Source organism: Simochromis diagramma, unplaced genomic scaffold (assembly GCF_900408965.1).
Source record: "Simochromis diagramma unplaced genomic scaffold, fSimDia1.1 OVJJ01000387.1, whole genome shotgun sequence".
In the NCBI taxonomy this organism is placed as follows: Eukaryota; Metazoa; Chordata; class Actinopteri; order Cichliformes; family Cichlidae; genus Simochromis; species Simochromis diagramma.
Genome location: NW_024387152.1, coordinates 6,622,915 through 6,639,344, shown reverse-complemented (window position 1 = coordinate 6,639,344; position 16,430 = coordinate 6,622,915). Strand labels below are relative to the sequence as shown.

Here is a 16,430-nt window from a genome sequence, read left to right as displayed (position 1 = left end):
ATCAACACTCAGCTTTAGTTTGAAGTATGTGAAGAGGGTGAACACAGTAGCATAGTGGTATCTGCACCAAGTAACGTAGATATGTAATTACAGAGCTACACAGACAGTTAAAATGCATGAATGAATGAATGAATAAATAAAATTCTGTGCAGAAATCCGCACAACTGTATTTTAAAATTTGTTTTAAGTGAGAAGGATTGAGTGTCCTATTCTATAATTCCAGTAAAGAAAAGACATAATGTAAGTTAGAAAAATAGTTCAGTATGCTTTCTTAAACAGAAAACCAGCAAAGATTGGTAAGATAGACTTCTATTTAGATATATTTTGTCAGTGCAGGTTTGTAAAGATAGGATGGGTAATATCTTGGTAGCAATCAATGTGTCATGCTTTTGCTCTTTGGAACTGTAAATGCAGGGCTATAGCATGCTGATAACTATAATGTTTATCCAGGTAAAGACTGCCTTTGAAATGCATTAGAGTGATTGAGGTTATTTTGTTCAGAATCTAATAAGGATCAAATGACTGTGATTAAAGACGATTTCCTTTTTCTTAAAAAAAAAGATAAAATGCAAATCCATTTTTTGTTACTTCTCTTTGTTAGAAACTCCTTTATAGTGTGTACTTGTATATATTTTTGGTTTTAGGGATCTGAGCATAGTGATTTTAAAGATCAGATAAGTTAGGATCCACAGATTTTACACTCTAATGAACGACACAGAAATCAAAGCCAATGGGTATTTCACTAGATTTCCTGCAAAAATCTGTTGTTCTCTTTCCAGGCTAAGTAACACAAAGAAGCAGGCAGTACACACAGTGATGGGTATCTGGATGGTCTCCTTCATCCTGTCCACACTTCCAGCAGTGGGTTGGCATGACACGATCGACCGCTTCTACACCTCTGACTGCCGGTTCATTGTGACAGAGATCGGCCTGGGCTTCGGAGTCTGCTTTCTGCTCCTAATCGGTGGCAGTGTGACCATGGGTGTGATCTGCATCGGCATCGCTCTCTTTCAGACCTTCTCGATTCAGGCAGGTCACAACGCTGACAAGAACAAGTTTAATGTTCCCACCATAGTGGTGGAGGATGCTCAGGGAAAACGCAGGTCATCCATCGATGGATCAGAACCTCTTAAGACGTCGCTGCAAATCACCTACCTGATCAGTGGTATTGTCTTCATCTATGACTTCCTGACTGGCTTCCCCATACTGGTGAGTTCACTCTTCTTCTTGCTTGATTATAAAAGCATTGTAACAGGAAAATGTACTTGATAATATAATAATAATGTTCTGTTGATGCACTGTACAATCACAATTAAATCAAATCATAATCAAAGACTATTATAGCCAATTGGAGAGGACATTTTGCAGTGCACCTCTATTCATTAACTCACTGTTGATTCATATTGAATACAGGTTTATACACGTATACTAAGATTAAACTGCTTCTGTCATAATTATGAATTGTGATACTTTGAAGTACCGGTATAAGAAAGTTCTAGCCTCCCTGTTAATGTTTTTTGCACCGTTTCTTTGAGAAAGGTTTCCAGGCTTGTTTTTGAAATGGTGTAGCCTCTAAGAAAACCACCTCTAAGAAAACAGCTACACACACTTAAGACACTGATGCCACACTAATGGCATACTTTTTTTATTTAACTGTTCTTTTCCACTTGAAGGTGAAGATTTCATTAATAAAGTTATGTGAGATACATGTGACAATGAGGTTACTGTAATCTGAAGTTAAACATAAAAATATTTCATTCATTCCGAGGCTGTAAGGAGGTCAGGTTAAATGTGGACAGATTTGTGTTTGATCTCTTTTACATATTATACAGTGTAAGCCCACCAATGGAGAGATAAAAAAACAAAACAATTAACAATAAAAGCAATGATAACAGTCACAAGAAAAACATGTTGGCAAACTAAGGCTGAAAAACAGGTAAGCACTGAAATCATTATCATGCTGTTGTCTTTTGGGGAAACAGACTTCAAAAACAGAGCGACTTCCTTCTGCCAAGGTGGCATGCCTTCACATCAGGGAGTGAAAGCGTGAGTTGTTTTTCTCTAAGTCGCCATTTGGTTTGTAAATTCCACCCTCAGGTTCTCGTGTATTTTTTTTTTTTTTAACAAGTATTTTTTTTTTTTTTTAACAAGTTAGCTCGCTGGTTTTCTATATAAACTTAAGAGCCTGCAGAAAGCTCAAGGCTTATTGTTTGTGATGCAGCCAAACAACCAGCTTGTCTTCTGTAAAGAGAACCAACTTAATAGAGCATTTTCAGTAGGGCAAATGAACTTGGACAGTTTTTTATTTTGGAACAAGTATTTTTTGTTCATGTTTGGCCACCTGGGTTATAGTAGAAGTTGATATTAAATATTCTAAATGGTTTTAAACCATACATATAGTGGAGCCCACTGGTTCAGTGTGTGTGCATGTGTGCCTTTCCTGATGAAAGGCACACATGCACACATTTTACAGATGGCTGTAGACGACATTGGAACTCTCTCCTGACCTCCTCTGTGCATGTTGATGATGATTTGAACCAAAAACTTTCAAATTTGAAATCATCACACATCATTAGTTTGTAAGGCCCATTGCCTCTGATTCCATCTTTTCACCTTTTCTCCCTGTTTTCCCTTCTTTTAAAATGGCATCTTGACAATGAACTTTCGATTGAGTCTGTTTCTGATGAGGCTTCAGTGAACTGTAGATGGATGAGCTGAAGGGTTAGATATATGTCAATCTGCTGGATTTTCTTATTTCTTAAGGACTTAAGGACTCAGGATACTGTTCTTAAAATGATCAGGTACAAGGACTAGAATGAAAAAAACGAGTGAAAAAGCAGCCAATTTCTGAAGAAAACACTTGAAAGACTTTCATAAAGCCTAAAGAACACTTTAAAAATGACAGAATATCATCATTGCAAAAGATGCTTTCAATAGTAATCTTTATTTTTTGGCTATTTTATGACAAGTCTCTTCAATATATTTTTGCTATTTTCAAATAAAATTCAGCTCTTAGCTTTTAATGTGCTCTTAAATTTGAGTTTAAAACAATAATTCTGCTTCCTATGTGTGTGGGCATAAACCTTAGGTTGGGTGGGGGTCTAATAAATATGTTATGTATTCAGAAAAAGATCCTCGGAAATTGTTTATGAATTTGTGAATTATGAAGTGTAATTAAATTTTCTTTGCCACTATTTTTGTGTAATGGCTCTGTAGTGTTTGGTGTATGTCATGGTTTTACCCATAAGGTTTCACAATATTACACTTCTGAATTAAGATGTTGCAGGGTATATAAAACTCCTTTTGCTTTATTAGCTAGAAAATATTATTATTATTATTATTATTAAAAAAGACAACTGTACACACTTATAGCAATGTATTGTGTTACTACTTTACATGTGTGCAAAAAAAAAGGTGGGGTGCTGAGGAAAGATCACATTTCAGATGCAGTAAACCAAACAACAGTAGGCCTGCTAGCCATCTTTATGGCTGGGTGTAATGAGCTATTTAAATGCATAGAAACCTCTAACAGATACAAATGAGCACGTATATTTATTGTGAACTGTATGGTCTTACAAAGAATGATACAGAGGAACAAATTATCAGAGCAGAATAGAATCACTACTGTTAAATATAAAAACTAATTTATGTGAACAGACTAAATACATGAATTTTCCAGGGGCAGATATACAGTATGTGAAAACACGTGCTTCATAACTTCCAGGGTTTTTATATCAAAGTGTAAAAAGTTCTGGGTAAAAACTGTAAGAAGCAATTCTTTAACTTAAGGAAGATGAAGTTCTATATTCTTAGCTTTAAATCTAAAATCCTCAAATATTCATAAAAACTACATCAGTACCCCTTGAAAAAGATTCATACTACAGTTTAAAGTCACAACATGGGAAATGTTTATTAGTGCATCACTCGTGGGGTGGTAAAGTGGAGAAAAAACTGTTTAACTTCAGTGTGTTTTATTGTCTCAGTAGGCAAACAAAGGCAATATCAGGTTAAGGCTTTACAACTTTATCAAGTCTCTTAGCAACAGGGATAAATGGTTGGTATTTGAGCACAAGGCATGATCGAAGGAGGTTAAACCTGAGATAATTTTAAGTTTGCAATAACCACTGGGGTTTTCACATTCACTTGACAAGTGAAAGGCCGTGGGTTCAGTTCCAGCCGGAGATGTAAATCACCTTTCTGGTTGTGTCAGAAAGGGCGCCTGGCATAAAACTCTGCCAATTCAAACATGCGGAACTTCCTGTTGTGCCAACTCTTATGACAAGGGGAGCAGCTGAAAGAAGCTTTACTGTAATCACTGTTGTGGCCCGATGACTGAGATGATGACTTAAACTTTAACATTTAAAATGCTAACTGAAGCCTGCAGACTCTGAGATGTAGCTCTGGGTCTTGTAGTTTTTCTGAACATTGCATTCTCTGACATTTGCTGGGACGGACAATCCTAGGAAGATTGTTGCATTGTGCTAAGAAACACCTGTATGCTCCGGTCCAGCAAACTGGAAACTTTTGCTTTTATAGGGGTGGTCACACTTGCTGTTGATCAGTTAACTAGGTTTTATTAGCTGCACATGGCTGCACATCCCTATGGAAACATTAAGGGAGTACTTCATTTTTCCCCAGGACTTCATGGAGTCCTGTGATAATTGTTGATGCTAGAGGTTATTATCAAGGCACCCAAAGCGCTTTAAACCACTATTCATTCACTCTCACATTCATACACGGTGGAGGCAAGCTACAGTTGTAGCCACAGCTGCCCTGGGGCAGACTGACCGAAGCGAGGCTGCCATATCGCGCCATCGGCCCCTCTGGCCAACACCAGTAGGCAAGTAGGGTAAAGTGTCTTGCCCAAGGACACAACGACCAGGACAGAGAGCCCAGGGATCGAACCGGCGACCTTCCGGCTGCAGATGCGATTCCCAACCCCGTGAGCCACGGTCGCCCCTGTAAACATACATTGGACTATTGCAACTGCAAAAGTGTTGCATTAAATCAGTTGATTCTTCTAGTTTCTTCAAGCTTCCTTTGTATATTGTAGTTAGCCACTTTGAAAATTTGTCACTGTAAAAGAAATACTTTGAAATATTGTCAAATGTACCCGTTTTTATTATTATTATTATTATTATTATTATTATTATTATTTATTGCTTTAATCACTTATTGAATTAATGGTAGTGACAGATAAAGGCCATAGTATTTGCCTTGTAAATACTGGCTATGATAGCCATACATAGGCTGCTTATAGAACTGATGATAGAGGGTACATAATACGATTTTCTAACATATAGGAGTGGATCAGGAGGATAATGTTTAGTAGGCACTTGGCTGCAGGTTTTTTTTCATCTGGCACTGGAAAATCTGGACTGAAATGCTTCTCACAGGAGGGTTTTTTCTTCCTTTTACTTTTGGACTGTTTGCATCTGTTTCAAATTATTTTAACTTAGATTATCTGATACCATAAATACACTAGCAGGAGTATATGTTCCCAAGGGGGGAGATGTTGCAGTTGGGTCTCTGAACTGCTGAGGTGACCGTTTAAAGTCTGTAAACGGGTACATTTACTGGTTTACACTGAGATTAAGAACGAACTGCCACCAATGTAAATGTCTAAGAGATGTATCTGTTCCCGCTCACTTTGCTTATTTAAACCAGGAAGTACTGTGTGGTGATCCTGTAAAAGATACCTGATGTTCTTTCTGTTGTGTTCATAAGATCTATTATCAGTAAACTCTTAAGCCTGGAAAGCAGTGCTGCCATAAACATTTGATGCTTAACTCAGTATGTTTACCTTGCTACAGTCTGAGTAAATATTAACTGGTTTACTGTCGACTGATTTATCCATCCAGTCCATATCTTGTGCATCGCTGAGTGGATTTAAACAAAACTGGGGAAACTTTCTAAGTCCAAATCGTCACTCTTCATTATAACAGATTTTATTTATTTATTTTTTTTATTGACCCTGGGCAGGTGGTGAGCTTTGCTAGCCTGAAGTTTGACCGCTCCTATAACTGGATGGTTTTGTGTGTGCTGTGGTGCTCCATTGCCCAGTCCATCCTGCTGCCAATGTTCCTCTGGGCATGCGACCGCTATCGGGCCGACATCCGCATGGTGTGGGAGAAATGTGTCGCCATCATGTCCAACGACGATGTGGATGAGGGTAAGCTACTGTTAAGCATCTCCCTCCTCTCCTGCCTCCTTTTTCCTTCCTCTTCACCTCATGATGTGAATATTGATTGGTATTTCTTAGGACATACATGTGGATTAGTTTGAGCATTAAGAGTAGATTTTAAATGCTCTGTGAAGGCATGCCCAAACTGAAAGGGTGGGCTTTAAAGATAAAAATGGGATGTGATTATGATGTTTTAAATTGATAAACATATTAACTTTAAACTACACTTGATCTGTTCACAAAATCTCCTTTGACAGTGAAAGGTAAAGCATCACTCTCAGAGTAGAGGTTCATTTGTGTTGGCTTCTGGGCTGTCTCTTGACAGAGAGAGAAGCAATTTTGCAGCAAGGGAACAGAGTCAAAAACTATTTTCTCTATGGTGTAATGCTTGATAGTGATGTCATCGTCTGCTCCCTGAGATACAGTGTGGTGTAATCTCTGCCTTTTACAGACTTTAATGTCTATGCATCCCTTTTGTAAAGTTACAACTCACAAATGTTGTAATCCAAAGGAAATCTTTTAATAAAACGATGTTATTCACTGATGCAGATAATACCTGTAACTACATCCTAAAATCATCAAGCCTACGTGTAAGGCATTTAAAAGGAGAGATCTGTGATAATAATTTAATAAATTGTCTACTGTCTACTAGCTTTAGGCTACTGTTATTGTTGCTTTTAACAGTTTAGATGGACAATTTTAACATCTCCTTCTAGAAAACAATTTGCGGATTAGTTAACATCTGCTTAGTCATCGTGGTTTGGGCTGTTGGTACATGTTTCTTAGATTTAAATAGAATTGGCTTGGGGTTAATATTCTTAGTTTTTGTTTTTTATTGTAGTCAGAGGTCTGAAATCAGTGGTCAGTTGTTATCATGTGACCTATCAAGTGACCTTTGTTGTCAGGAGATGAAACTGGAGGGACAAGTGTCTGTGTAATTTAATTCTAAATATTCAGTATATCTTCTGTGTTTTGTACATGCTGTGTACTTTTCTAAAATGTTTGCTGTGTTCTTTAAAAAAAAGAAAGAAATAGGGCTGGGCAAAGTACATATTTACCTTGCAGCACTTTTGTCTTTTTTCCACTCTGGATTTAAACTGGGCAGTCTTCCTCCAGAATGCCCTGGTGAGAGGATGTTAAAATAAATGGTTTCCCATTTATGTCTTAGAGTCCAGAGTCAAACCGGAGCAATTGCCGTAAAGCTGAAAACCACTTTCATGTCATTATGATGGTCATATTTTCCTCAAGTCACAAAAGGATACAGCCAAGATTTTTCCAGTACAACTCAAAAATACATAAAAATTGAAAAACAAAATCTGTTTACTGTATTTATTTTGTTTTCTTTCTTTCTTTTTTGTATTTCTTTTTATTTTTTATTTTTATTTTTTGTTTTTTTTTTTCACTTTGAGTCAGATTGTAGCGATTTAACGGCAGAAATATTTATTAAACATCACTTACTAGACATTTTATAGGGAGATTTTCAAAGGGGGGTGAAAGCTAACCTGTTCACCAAGAAATCACAGACACTATCAGCAAAATCTGGTCCCAAAATTAGGTCACATGATAATCATGCGCTCATGAACTAGGTCCATGATATTTACAGCTATTGCAAACTGAACCACCTGTCTTTTTTTTTTTTTTTTTTGGACTATTGGCACTGTTTAAACTCAACCCAACCTGAATCCCTTCTCTCCTGTTTTTAACCCTCCAAACCTTTTGATCCTCTCTTATGACACCCTCCCTCAGAACTGCTCATTGTCCAGCAGGAGCCATAAAACAACATTAGATAGTTCCTTATTCTGTTTGATAATTAACACTACCAGTTCTGTGCTTTTTTTTTTCCAGAGGGCTTGCCATGTATAACTCGTCACAGTTGTATGTATAAGGATTGTTTCCTGTTATTCCAAAGCTACTGACATGCATGCTAAGCTGCTTGTGCACATAGCTACTTTCATCTTTCATCCTTTTGGCAAGCATTTTCCTCAAGCATTTTACACCCATCCCCAATTGATATATCTAATGAACACAAATGTAGAAATTGGGAAAATATTCTTGGGAGATGGGTATTTCTACACTAAGAACACGTGATATTGTCCTGTTCAACTGTTTGGCATTACTTCAAAATTTTGAACCAAACACTGAAATGAAAGCCTTTTCTCTTGAATCTGAAGCTCATATTTCAGAGCAGACACGTAGGAAAGTCGACAAATCGGAGAACAGTTGAACTTGTCTCTCTTATCTATTCGTCTGTCTGTCTGTCTGTCTTGTGTATTGAGTCCGTTGCTCTCTAATGCTGACGCTCGTACTTTTCTGCACTTTGCAGAAAACAGCCAAGACGGAGGAATTCATGCCGACTTAATATATGACAGACCATATGACTATAGCTCGGCGCCTGAAATCGTGACGATAGACCGTAATGCCAAGTATGAGTTCTCAACCTTAGAAAGGGGGGTTCTGCAAGGGTATCCATTGAGGGAACAACAGGAAGATAAAATGCAGTATTTGCAGGTATATTTTTTATTGATTTTCTTCATTTCTTTTACTTGATCAGTTGAAATCCTTTTATTGTTAATGTGCATGGTGAAATGGCCTTGTGGGCCTGTACAGCATCTTGACTGAATTTACTGAAATTATTAGATTTTGTGACGCTATATCTCCCAGATTTTTGTCCTTTTCTCACATGAAATCAAAAACAAACTCGGGCTGACTATTGTTTGGTAAATATGACCATCAGAAGTCCCATCAGTTCATTATATGCGCTTTTTTTTTTTTTTTTTTTTAAACAAGCAATGTGTCCTGCAAGCAGGTGACTACATTTTTACTTTGTAAGAGGGTAAGTGTTTAGTAACGGACTTACCTTCTACATTTCAGGAATCCTTCAAGGCTTCAGAAAGACACAATAAGCATTATCTCATGTTCTGCCCAAATGCATGGTCACCATTGGATCCAGCATCCATCCCAGTCAGACGCAGAACAATGAAATGATCATTTTCAGCTACATTAACAAAGCTTGATCTAACATGCAGCCTTCTAGGGCAAATCAACAACACCAAAAAGTCTGGGTCAATTTGAGATATTAAATCAATAATATTTAAAATTATTAATTAAAATAGAAAAGATTGTGACTCGCTAGACTTGGCCTGGAAGACTGTGGTTAGAAAACCTAACTTTAAAATCAGCCGGTGCAACCTACACTTTATTAAACTTTTCTAAGATTCAAGACACTGTGTCATCTTTGTATTACTTTGATGGGGGCTCCACAGCCTGTAGCCCAAACTGCTACATTTACATGCACTGAAAATAATCATTGAAGTTGGAACAACAACTGGACAGCTGTCCAGCACTATAATGGACCCTTCAAAGACCAACCACTCATGTGGAGTTCAATGTCTATTCTATTTGACTTTACAAAAAAGCTTGAAACAGAGATGTATACAGTAGCCATCACATCATTAAACCAAACATTACTCCATCCATAGTTTTTGTGTCATATGTTTGTTTTCACCTGATAATAGATTCAGATTAGCAAAGCACTTTATAGCTGTTTGATTCCTTGCTGTATCTCTGTGACTGTAAGAACTACATTTCAATTATAGGACGACTGGCTGAAGTGTGATTCCGTCACATTTTTTGCCGTTTGCCCTGAAAGGCTTAAGGCCTAAATAAGTCATGAATCCACCAACCTCTTCAAGTCATTATCAAATAGCACCCCCATCTGAGAGTTGCTGTGATGCCTCTCAAGCGGTTTGATTGCAAAATAAAGCTCCTCCAGCTTTATTGGCTTGTCTCTCTTTCACTTTCTCCCCCTGTCTCTCTCTCTGTCTCTTTTTGTCCTGCATCTTAAGTCATTCTAATGCCTATGCTGCCCTCTGCTGTACAGCACTTCTGCCTGAATGCTACTGTATCGTCTGCTGTTTTAAATTTCTCTGCATTTACTAAAAGCCACCGCAGGGGGGCAGGCTGATTTCAGTCTTGAGGCTCTTGACGTCACCTTGACGAACCCTCTCTCTCTTGCATAGTTGTCAGAACTGAATGGAATGTGAGTATAACATGTAGGAAACTGTCAGCGTTTTCAGTTTTCTTCTCCAAATAATGGAGATGAGAGCTATAAGTTATAAGAGTTATGATCTTGTTGATGTGTGTCATGCATGGCTTATGGGACTGATTAAAATTAAGGTTAAACTTGTATGCGTAGGGTCTTCAATAAACAACTGATATATGCTACATGTAGGATTTTACACAAGCAAAACAACAGAATCAGATCTAGAAAAACAAACAAACAACGTTGGCTTTTGTTTTCTGGGAGCTAAATGCCTTCAGTGCAAATCAGTGCTTCTAAAACTGCACTGAACTATTACAATGACATTAACCACCAGATGATGTCGAATAATCCTACATGTACTATTCTGGGTCTTTGGTAATGTAGTCGAGCTATACTAGTGCTCAACATGTATCTCATATAATGTGCAGCATTTATTAAAAATTTAAATTCATGTAAAAGTTTTGAAATAGCTAAAAGATTTGATCTGTGTTTTGCATCCAGGTGCCCCCTACAAGAAGATACTCCCACGACGAAACCGACATGTGGACCTGCGAGCGGATCCCCTCATACCTGCACAGATGGGGCTCCACCGAGGACATGATAGTGAGTGCCCATTACAGCTCCACCTTGCCGCGCCGCGAGAGGCGCAGGAGCAGCCTGGTCTCCTACCACGAGGAGAACCACCGACACCATCACCCTCACCGCAAGCGGCGACGCTCTGAGGATAGCATGCACTCTCTCAGGCATCTGCCCCGTGTGGTTTGTGGCGGGGAGCATTACGAGGATGAACTGCGGTGTTTCAGCCGCGACGAAGTGATAAACTTTATAGACGAGACGCCGCTGCCGAGCCCCAGAAAGAGCCCGAGACGTGCGTCCACCATCTCACTTATCCCTAATGTGTATGAACAGCACACAGTCCTTCCCCACTTTCCACTCACAGACTTTGAGCGTGAGCCTCAAGTGCTCAGGCGGTTGTCAGAACACAAAAGAAGCAGTAGTAGGGTCCACTCACCTGAGGGTTCACCCAAACCAGACAGACCTGCGGGAAAGAAGAGTCCTGGGGCTTGTGGTTCTGGGAAAGGCTGTCGAGAGCGCCAGCGAGATGGGAAACAGCAAGGGGAAATGGGCTCGTCTGGGTGCAGCCGACAGTCTCCAGGGCACTCTGGCTTTAGGCCCAGGACAGGAGGTGGTGCTGGGACTGGTGCTGGAGCTGAATGGGTACAACAGAAGCATCTGAGCAAGGCTGAGAGTAAAGGAAGCACAAACAGTTTTGCAAGCACACCCTCGGCATCATCCTCGGGATATATCACCTTTCGGTCTGATTCTGTAGGTTCTACCATGTAAAAGACTTTTTCCTTATTTATATCAACATCATTACTGAATCATAACGAAAACCACTGGAATATTGGTGGTAACGGAAAAGTGACTTACTGGAATATTCCGGCCTTTTTACTCATGCCACACTTCTGTTTAACTATATACCACCAATAAATATCTGTTATGCTAAATGGCCTTGGACACAATGTTTGAATGGGCCTGTTGATTTATTATGTAGGCTAGTAAAAAAGTTTTCAACTTTTACATCACAGAGTATCCACTGAGGACATTTTTTTTTCCCATCACTGATGCAGAGAAATAGTTTTTAAACCATGTGAACATCCTCTAACTCAGATTTTGGTGTTTTTTGATCTTCAAAGAATTGGAAGAGGTTGGTTTTTTTTCATGGTGGTGTTTCTTTATTTTTGTCACTCAAAAACGTACATTTTTTTTTTTCAATTTGCCCTGTAATGACTGTGTGTGTTTTGGTGGATGGATACAGATTCCCTGAGTACTGCCACTGTACCTTGAGCTTGACATTTTAAATATGTGCGTTTTTTATAATAATGTCCACCATTTTTTTTTTTTAATTTTTTTTTTTTTTAAATTTTTTATCATCATTCACAACACAATAAAAAAACTATTTTTCAAGCACCCTATGTTGTAAGTAAACTGCCAGGGTAACTCCAGTTTCTGAAATGCCTATACTTTTACAGTTACTCTGTGAGATATTGAGATATAGCCTGAACACCCCTAAATCCTTAATGAAAATGTGAAGTCATTTTTTTTTTTAAAGAAGATTGACATGTCGTGTATATATAGAGGATATCTTGATTAATGGTTTTAGTGTTTTCTGTTTAATTAGACCTATGGTTAGAACATTTCCCCTCAAGTCTTAATATCCCAATGTTTTGTTTTGTTTTGTTTTTTAAATCAAATAATCAAACTAATATGCAAATGGTACTTCATCTTCATGACAGCGCAGTATGTCAACCACTTAGAAATATCAGAAAGGATTTTTTTAAAGTAGCCAGCTAAGACAGAACCCTTAAAAGTTGCTAACTAGTCCAAAGGTTCAATAATCACAGCCTTCAGGATGTGATTGAGATGTAGCATAATTTAAATGGAACTGTCGCATCTTAAACCTTCAAAAATGTTAGCACAAATGAGGAGCGTTTTAAATAAAAAAGCTTTTGATTGAACAATACTTCTAGTAATTTTCCACACACAGCAAAAACCCAACCTTATATTTCACTTGTCAACTCATAACACACAAAATATAAATAATGGATCTGAACTGTTTTGTGAGCATTTTTAGTGTGATGTTACTTTTTTTTTTTTTTTTTTTTAAACACCAGATTAATCAAAGTCAAACCAAAATCAAAGATAAAGCAAATTAAATATAAACATAGCCAAAGTATCAGTGAGTAATCCTGTTGAAGGATTAAAGCTTAAATGTATTTCTAGATTTGGGTAGAGAATGTGATTATCTAACACTGTAAGGTGCAAAAGTTCAATGACGCTTAAACAGTAAGGCAGTAAAGTGAACTGATGGGTGTAGGTGATGTTAAATTAAAGAGTCACATCTAATTTATACCACAGTGATAATTTGTTTAAAAAATGACTGAAAATTCTTTGACTTAAAATAACAAAATAATAATAGCGGAACCAAATTCAGTTAACAATAACTTCTAATGTGAATGTAGCTGATTTGCACAAGTTAGGTGCAAGTTTTCAAAGATATTACAGCATGAGGACAAAGTGAAAACAACATATCCCCCTTGAAGCCTTATTAGTTGTGATTTTTTTTTTCCCATACTATTCAAGTGATAAAGTTATCGGTCATCTGCAGTCGTGTAAACTTTCTAATTTTCATATATTGGTGCACCTGCCTTTACTTGCAGGTATTAAAATGGAGAAGGAGAAGTTAGCTGAAATGTGTCTGTCTTTGGAAGCATATCACCATGTTCCCCTGTCAAACTTTGCTGTGTCATAGACTTTTTTGTTTTTTGGGATTTTGTTGTGTTTATTATATCATAATCTAATTTTGTAACATATTCAAAGATCTATGACTCAAATATGAATGATGTTATGTATGTTATGATTTTCTTGTTCAGATGATGACTTTGTTAAAAACATATGACTGATTAAATTCACAAGATGATGTTTCAGGTCCACTTTATTTGTTGCTTGTACAATATGTGCTTTTCATGGAACAGAGCAGAATTTCCCTGACAGGCAAAGAGATGACATCATTTTATGTGTCACCAAGGCCAGATGAAAGTGAACCTCATTAAGTCCTCGGTTAAAGACTAAGGTTTGACTAACAATGGTTAGTTCTACTTAGTTTAGTACAGCCACACATTTTCTGAGCTCAACTTTAATTTGCAAAGCATTTGGGATTCTAGCAGGATATAGATTTGGTCATTTTCCTTAGAATGCCCTCATTACTTATGGAGCGCAGATTAATTAAAATTGGAACAACTTTTTCATAAAATCTCTTGTTACTTTACTCGTTTACTATTGTTTTAATGATTTGGCTTCTCATATGTTTTAATAAAGGAATTCAATGCCATACCCACTGTGCCAAAAAGTGACTGTTTGATAAAAAAATGTTTGTCTGTATTTGTTGCAAATGACTAATTGACTTATAATTAGTCAAAAATATATCTAATGAAAAATATGAAGTCATTCTGAATGAGGAAGAAAATTTCTGTCAAACGGTAAAAGCTGCAATCTGTCTTTTTCAAGCAGCCTAACCAAGGGGGCAGTAGAAATTACAATAAATAAAACTATTTTGGCAAAGCAAAAAGCACTGGATTGGTTATGATGTAGAACACAGAGCTGGTGTAATAAAGCACGCTCTTAGGGATATTTGCAAAACAGATTATTCTTGATTTTATATAACCTATACAAACAAAACATTGACTTTTTGACAGATGATCACTTTTGGGTATACAGGAATAATAATTGAGCTTAGTTCAGAGGGATAAAGAGATGATTTTTCGCCAATACCTGCAAAACCATTCCCTCTTTGTGGGTTATCTTGTTGCCACTGAAGTACACCTGTTGTCACTTTGATTTTCATCGGAAATATCCCTGAGGTTTAATTGACTGTTAATGTGATGATGAAGTTTAATTTTATGATCAGTGTTTGGTTACGTTGTTCTCTTTCAGCTGTTGATCGACAGTGAGCATTATTCTAAAGTAAGGGAAAATTTGTGGAGAAGTTGGCGTTGTCTGTAGCCAGAGGTTGTTTGTTTTTTTTAACAACAATGAGCATGTTCACGTCACCTTCTACGTGCCAAAAGGTAATTCACGCGGTTTAGAAACAGCTTGAAACCAATGACAATCTCTAGTGTGTGTGTGCATCTGACTGTGGCAGCAATCTGTAGACTACAGTTTTAATTGCGCTGATCATCAAAATAAATTAAAGCACTGCATGGCTGTGCTGAACCCGGGCGAGCCAGGTCTGCTTTTATTGGCAAGGAACAGAGACGTCTGAAGCGCACTTCATCCACGTCTGCTCTCTTAAGTGCGCTTCACTGGGCGCAGTTTAATGCTAATAAAGTATTCTCTCTTTCCCTTAGGTTTTCGGCTCTAATATAGTTAGCTATTATAGTGGACCAAACTAGGCCAGTGCAAGAAGAGTTCATAGAAATTCTTAGAAATAGTTTAAAGGTCATTCAGTGTGAAGGTCACGTGGCATTTTCTTTATTGTATTAAACAAACTTTTCTTGTGCCGTGGTCTGAGACCCTTGTACGGGTCTCATGGAAAGCGCAGCTTTGACTTTGCGGGGAGAGATTTTATTAGCACAGGGTTTTATTAGCAGACCAGTCAAAACAAAACAAACAAACAAAAAAAAGATGGAATAACAAATAGTTTGGACAGAGACAGGATAATAACTGAGGTTTCTCTGGCCAAACCCCCCCCCCCCCCCCAAAAAAACAAAAACAACAACCCAAAACAAAAAACAGGCTGCCCTTATCACATGGAAACTTCTTCTGTGAGACAGCAGTGTTTTCAGCATGGGTCGTCTGAAATAGCTGTGGGCGTTTCAGCAATTCTACTCGCTTTAAGGTGCTATCCTCTCCAGCGCTGCTAGAAAAGAAAGGGGAGACACTTTATGGCACCTCCGCTGAAGCAGCGGAAGAAAAGTGCACTTAAAAAGAGGTCTACAGCAGCCTTAAAGCCAGCACAGCCTATAGTGCAACAAGTTGATGTGGTTATGCAGTTATCCTCAAAACTACGTGACTTAATCTACAAACACTTTTTTCACCACTGCTTAACAAAATGAAAAATCTCAGATGTATTTTTCCAAAAAAGTTGCTACTTTCCAATCTACTGTGGATTACGCGCATGTAGAATAAAAAAGACGTCAGATTAATGAGGATTACAGTAAGTTTTACAAATATGGTCTGGAACTTCACTATATAAAGGCCAGGGAGGAGTTATATGAATCTATAATAATGGTATTATTATTATTATTATTATTATTATTATTATTATTATTATTATTTTCAAATAAAAGGAGACACTTTAACCTAAAAGTGGGAAATCCCAGTAAAGAAGGAGCTCAAAAAAAAAAAAAAATAGAAAATCCAAAAGGTGAAAAAAGTTAATTGGATAAATTCAGATTGAAATATAACATGATAAAGCTCAGATCAGAATCAAATAAGCGTATCCAAATCTAGAGGACATCACTGAGCATGTAATTAGTTGCATATAGCAGAAAATTGCTTTGCTGTCCAACAAGTATCTGATTTGCCCGCTACTGTTTCGGTACTTACGCGTGAAACCAGAGAAGAATGGAAGAAATGACAGTCAAACCCCACCGAGTCCGTTTTCCTCTAAACTCCACAAAATTACGTCATAATTTCCCATGA

At 37.6% G+C, this 16,430-nt stretch overlaps 1 protein-coding gene across 2 annotated transcripts in view; it reads left to right on the top strand.

The window, feature by feature from the left end:
• Positions 1-12,183, top strand: part of LOC120743718 (probable G-protein coupled receptor 153) — a 33,447-nt gene extending 21,264 nt beyond the window's left edge. For both annotated transcript variants that reach the window (XM_040047499.1, XM_040047500.1), the window contains exons 3-6: positions 780-1,209; positions 5,983-6,172; positions 8,508-8,692; positions 10,728-12,183. In XM_040047499.1, coding sequence (XP_039903433.1) covers positions 780-1,209; positions 5,983-6,172; positions 8,508-8,692; positions 10,728-11,570 — 1,648 coding nt within the window. In that variant the 3' untranslated portion in view covers positions 11,571-12,183. The remainder of the gene's footprint in view (positions 1-779; positions 1,210-5,982; positions 6,173-8,507; positions 8,693-10,727) is intronic.
• The last annotated feature ends 4,247 nt before the right edge of the window (positions 12,184-16,430 follow it).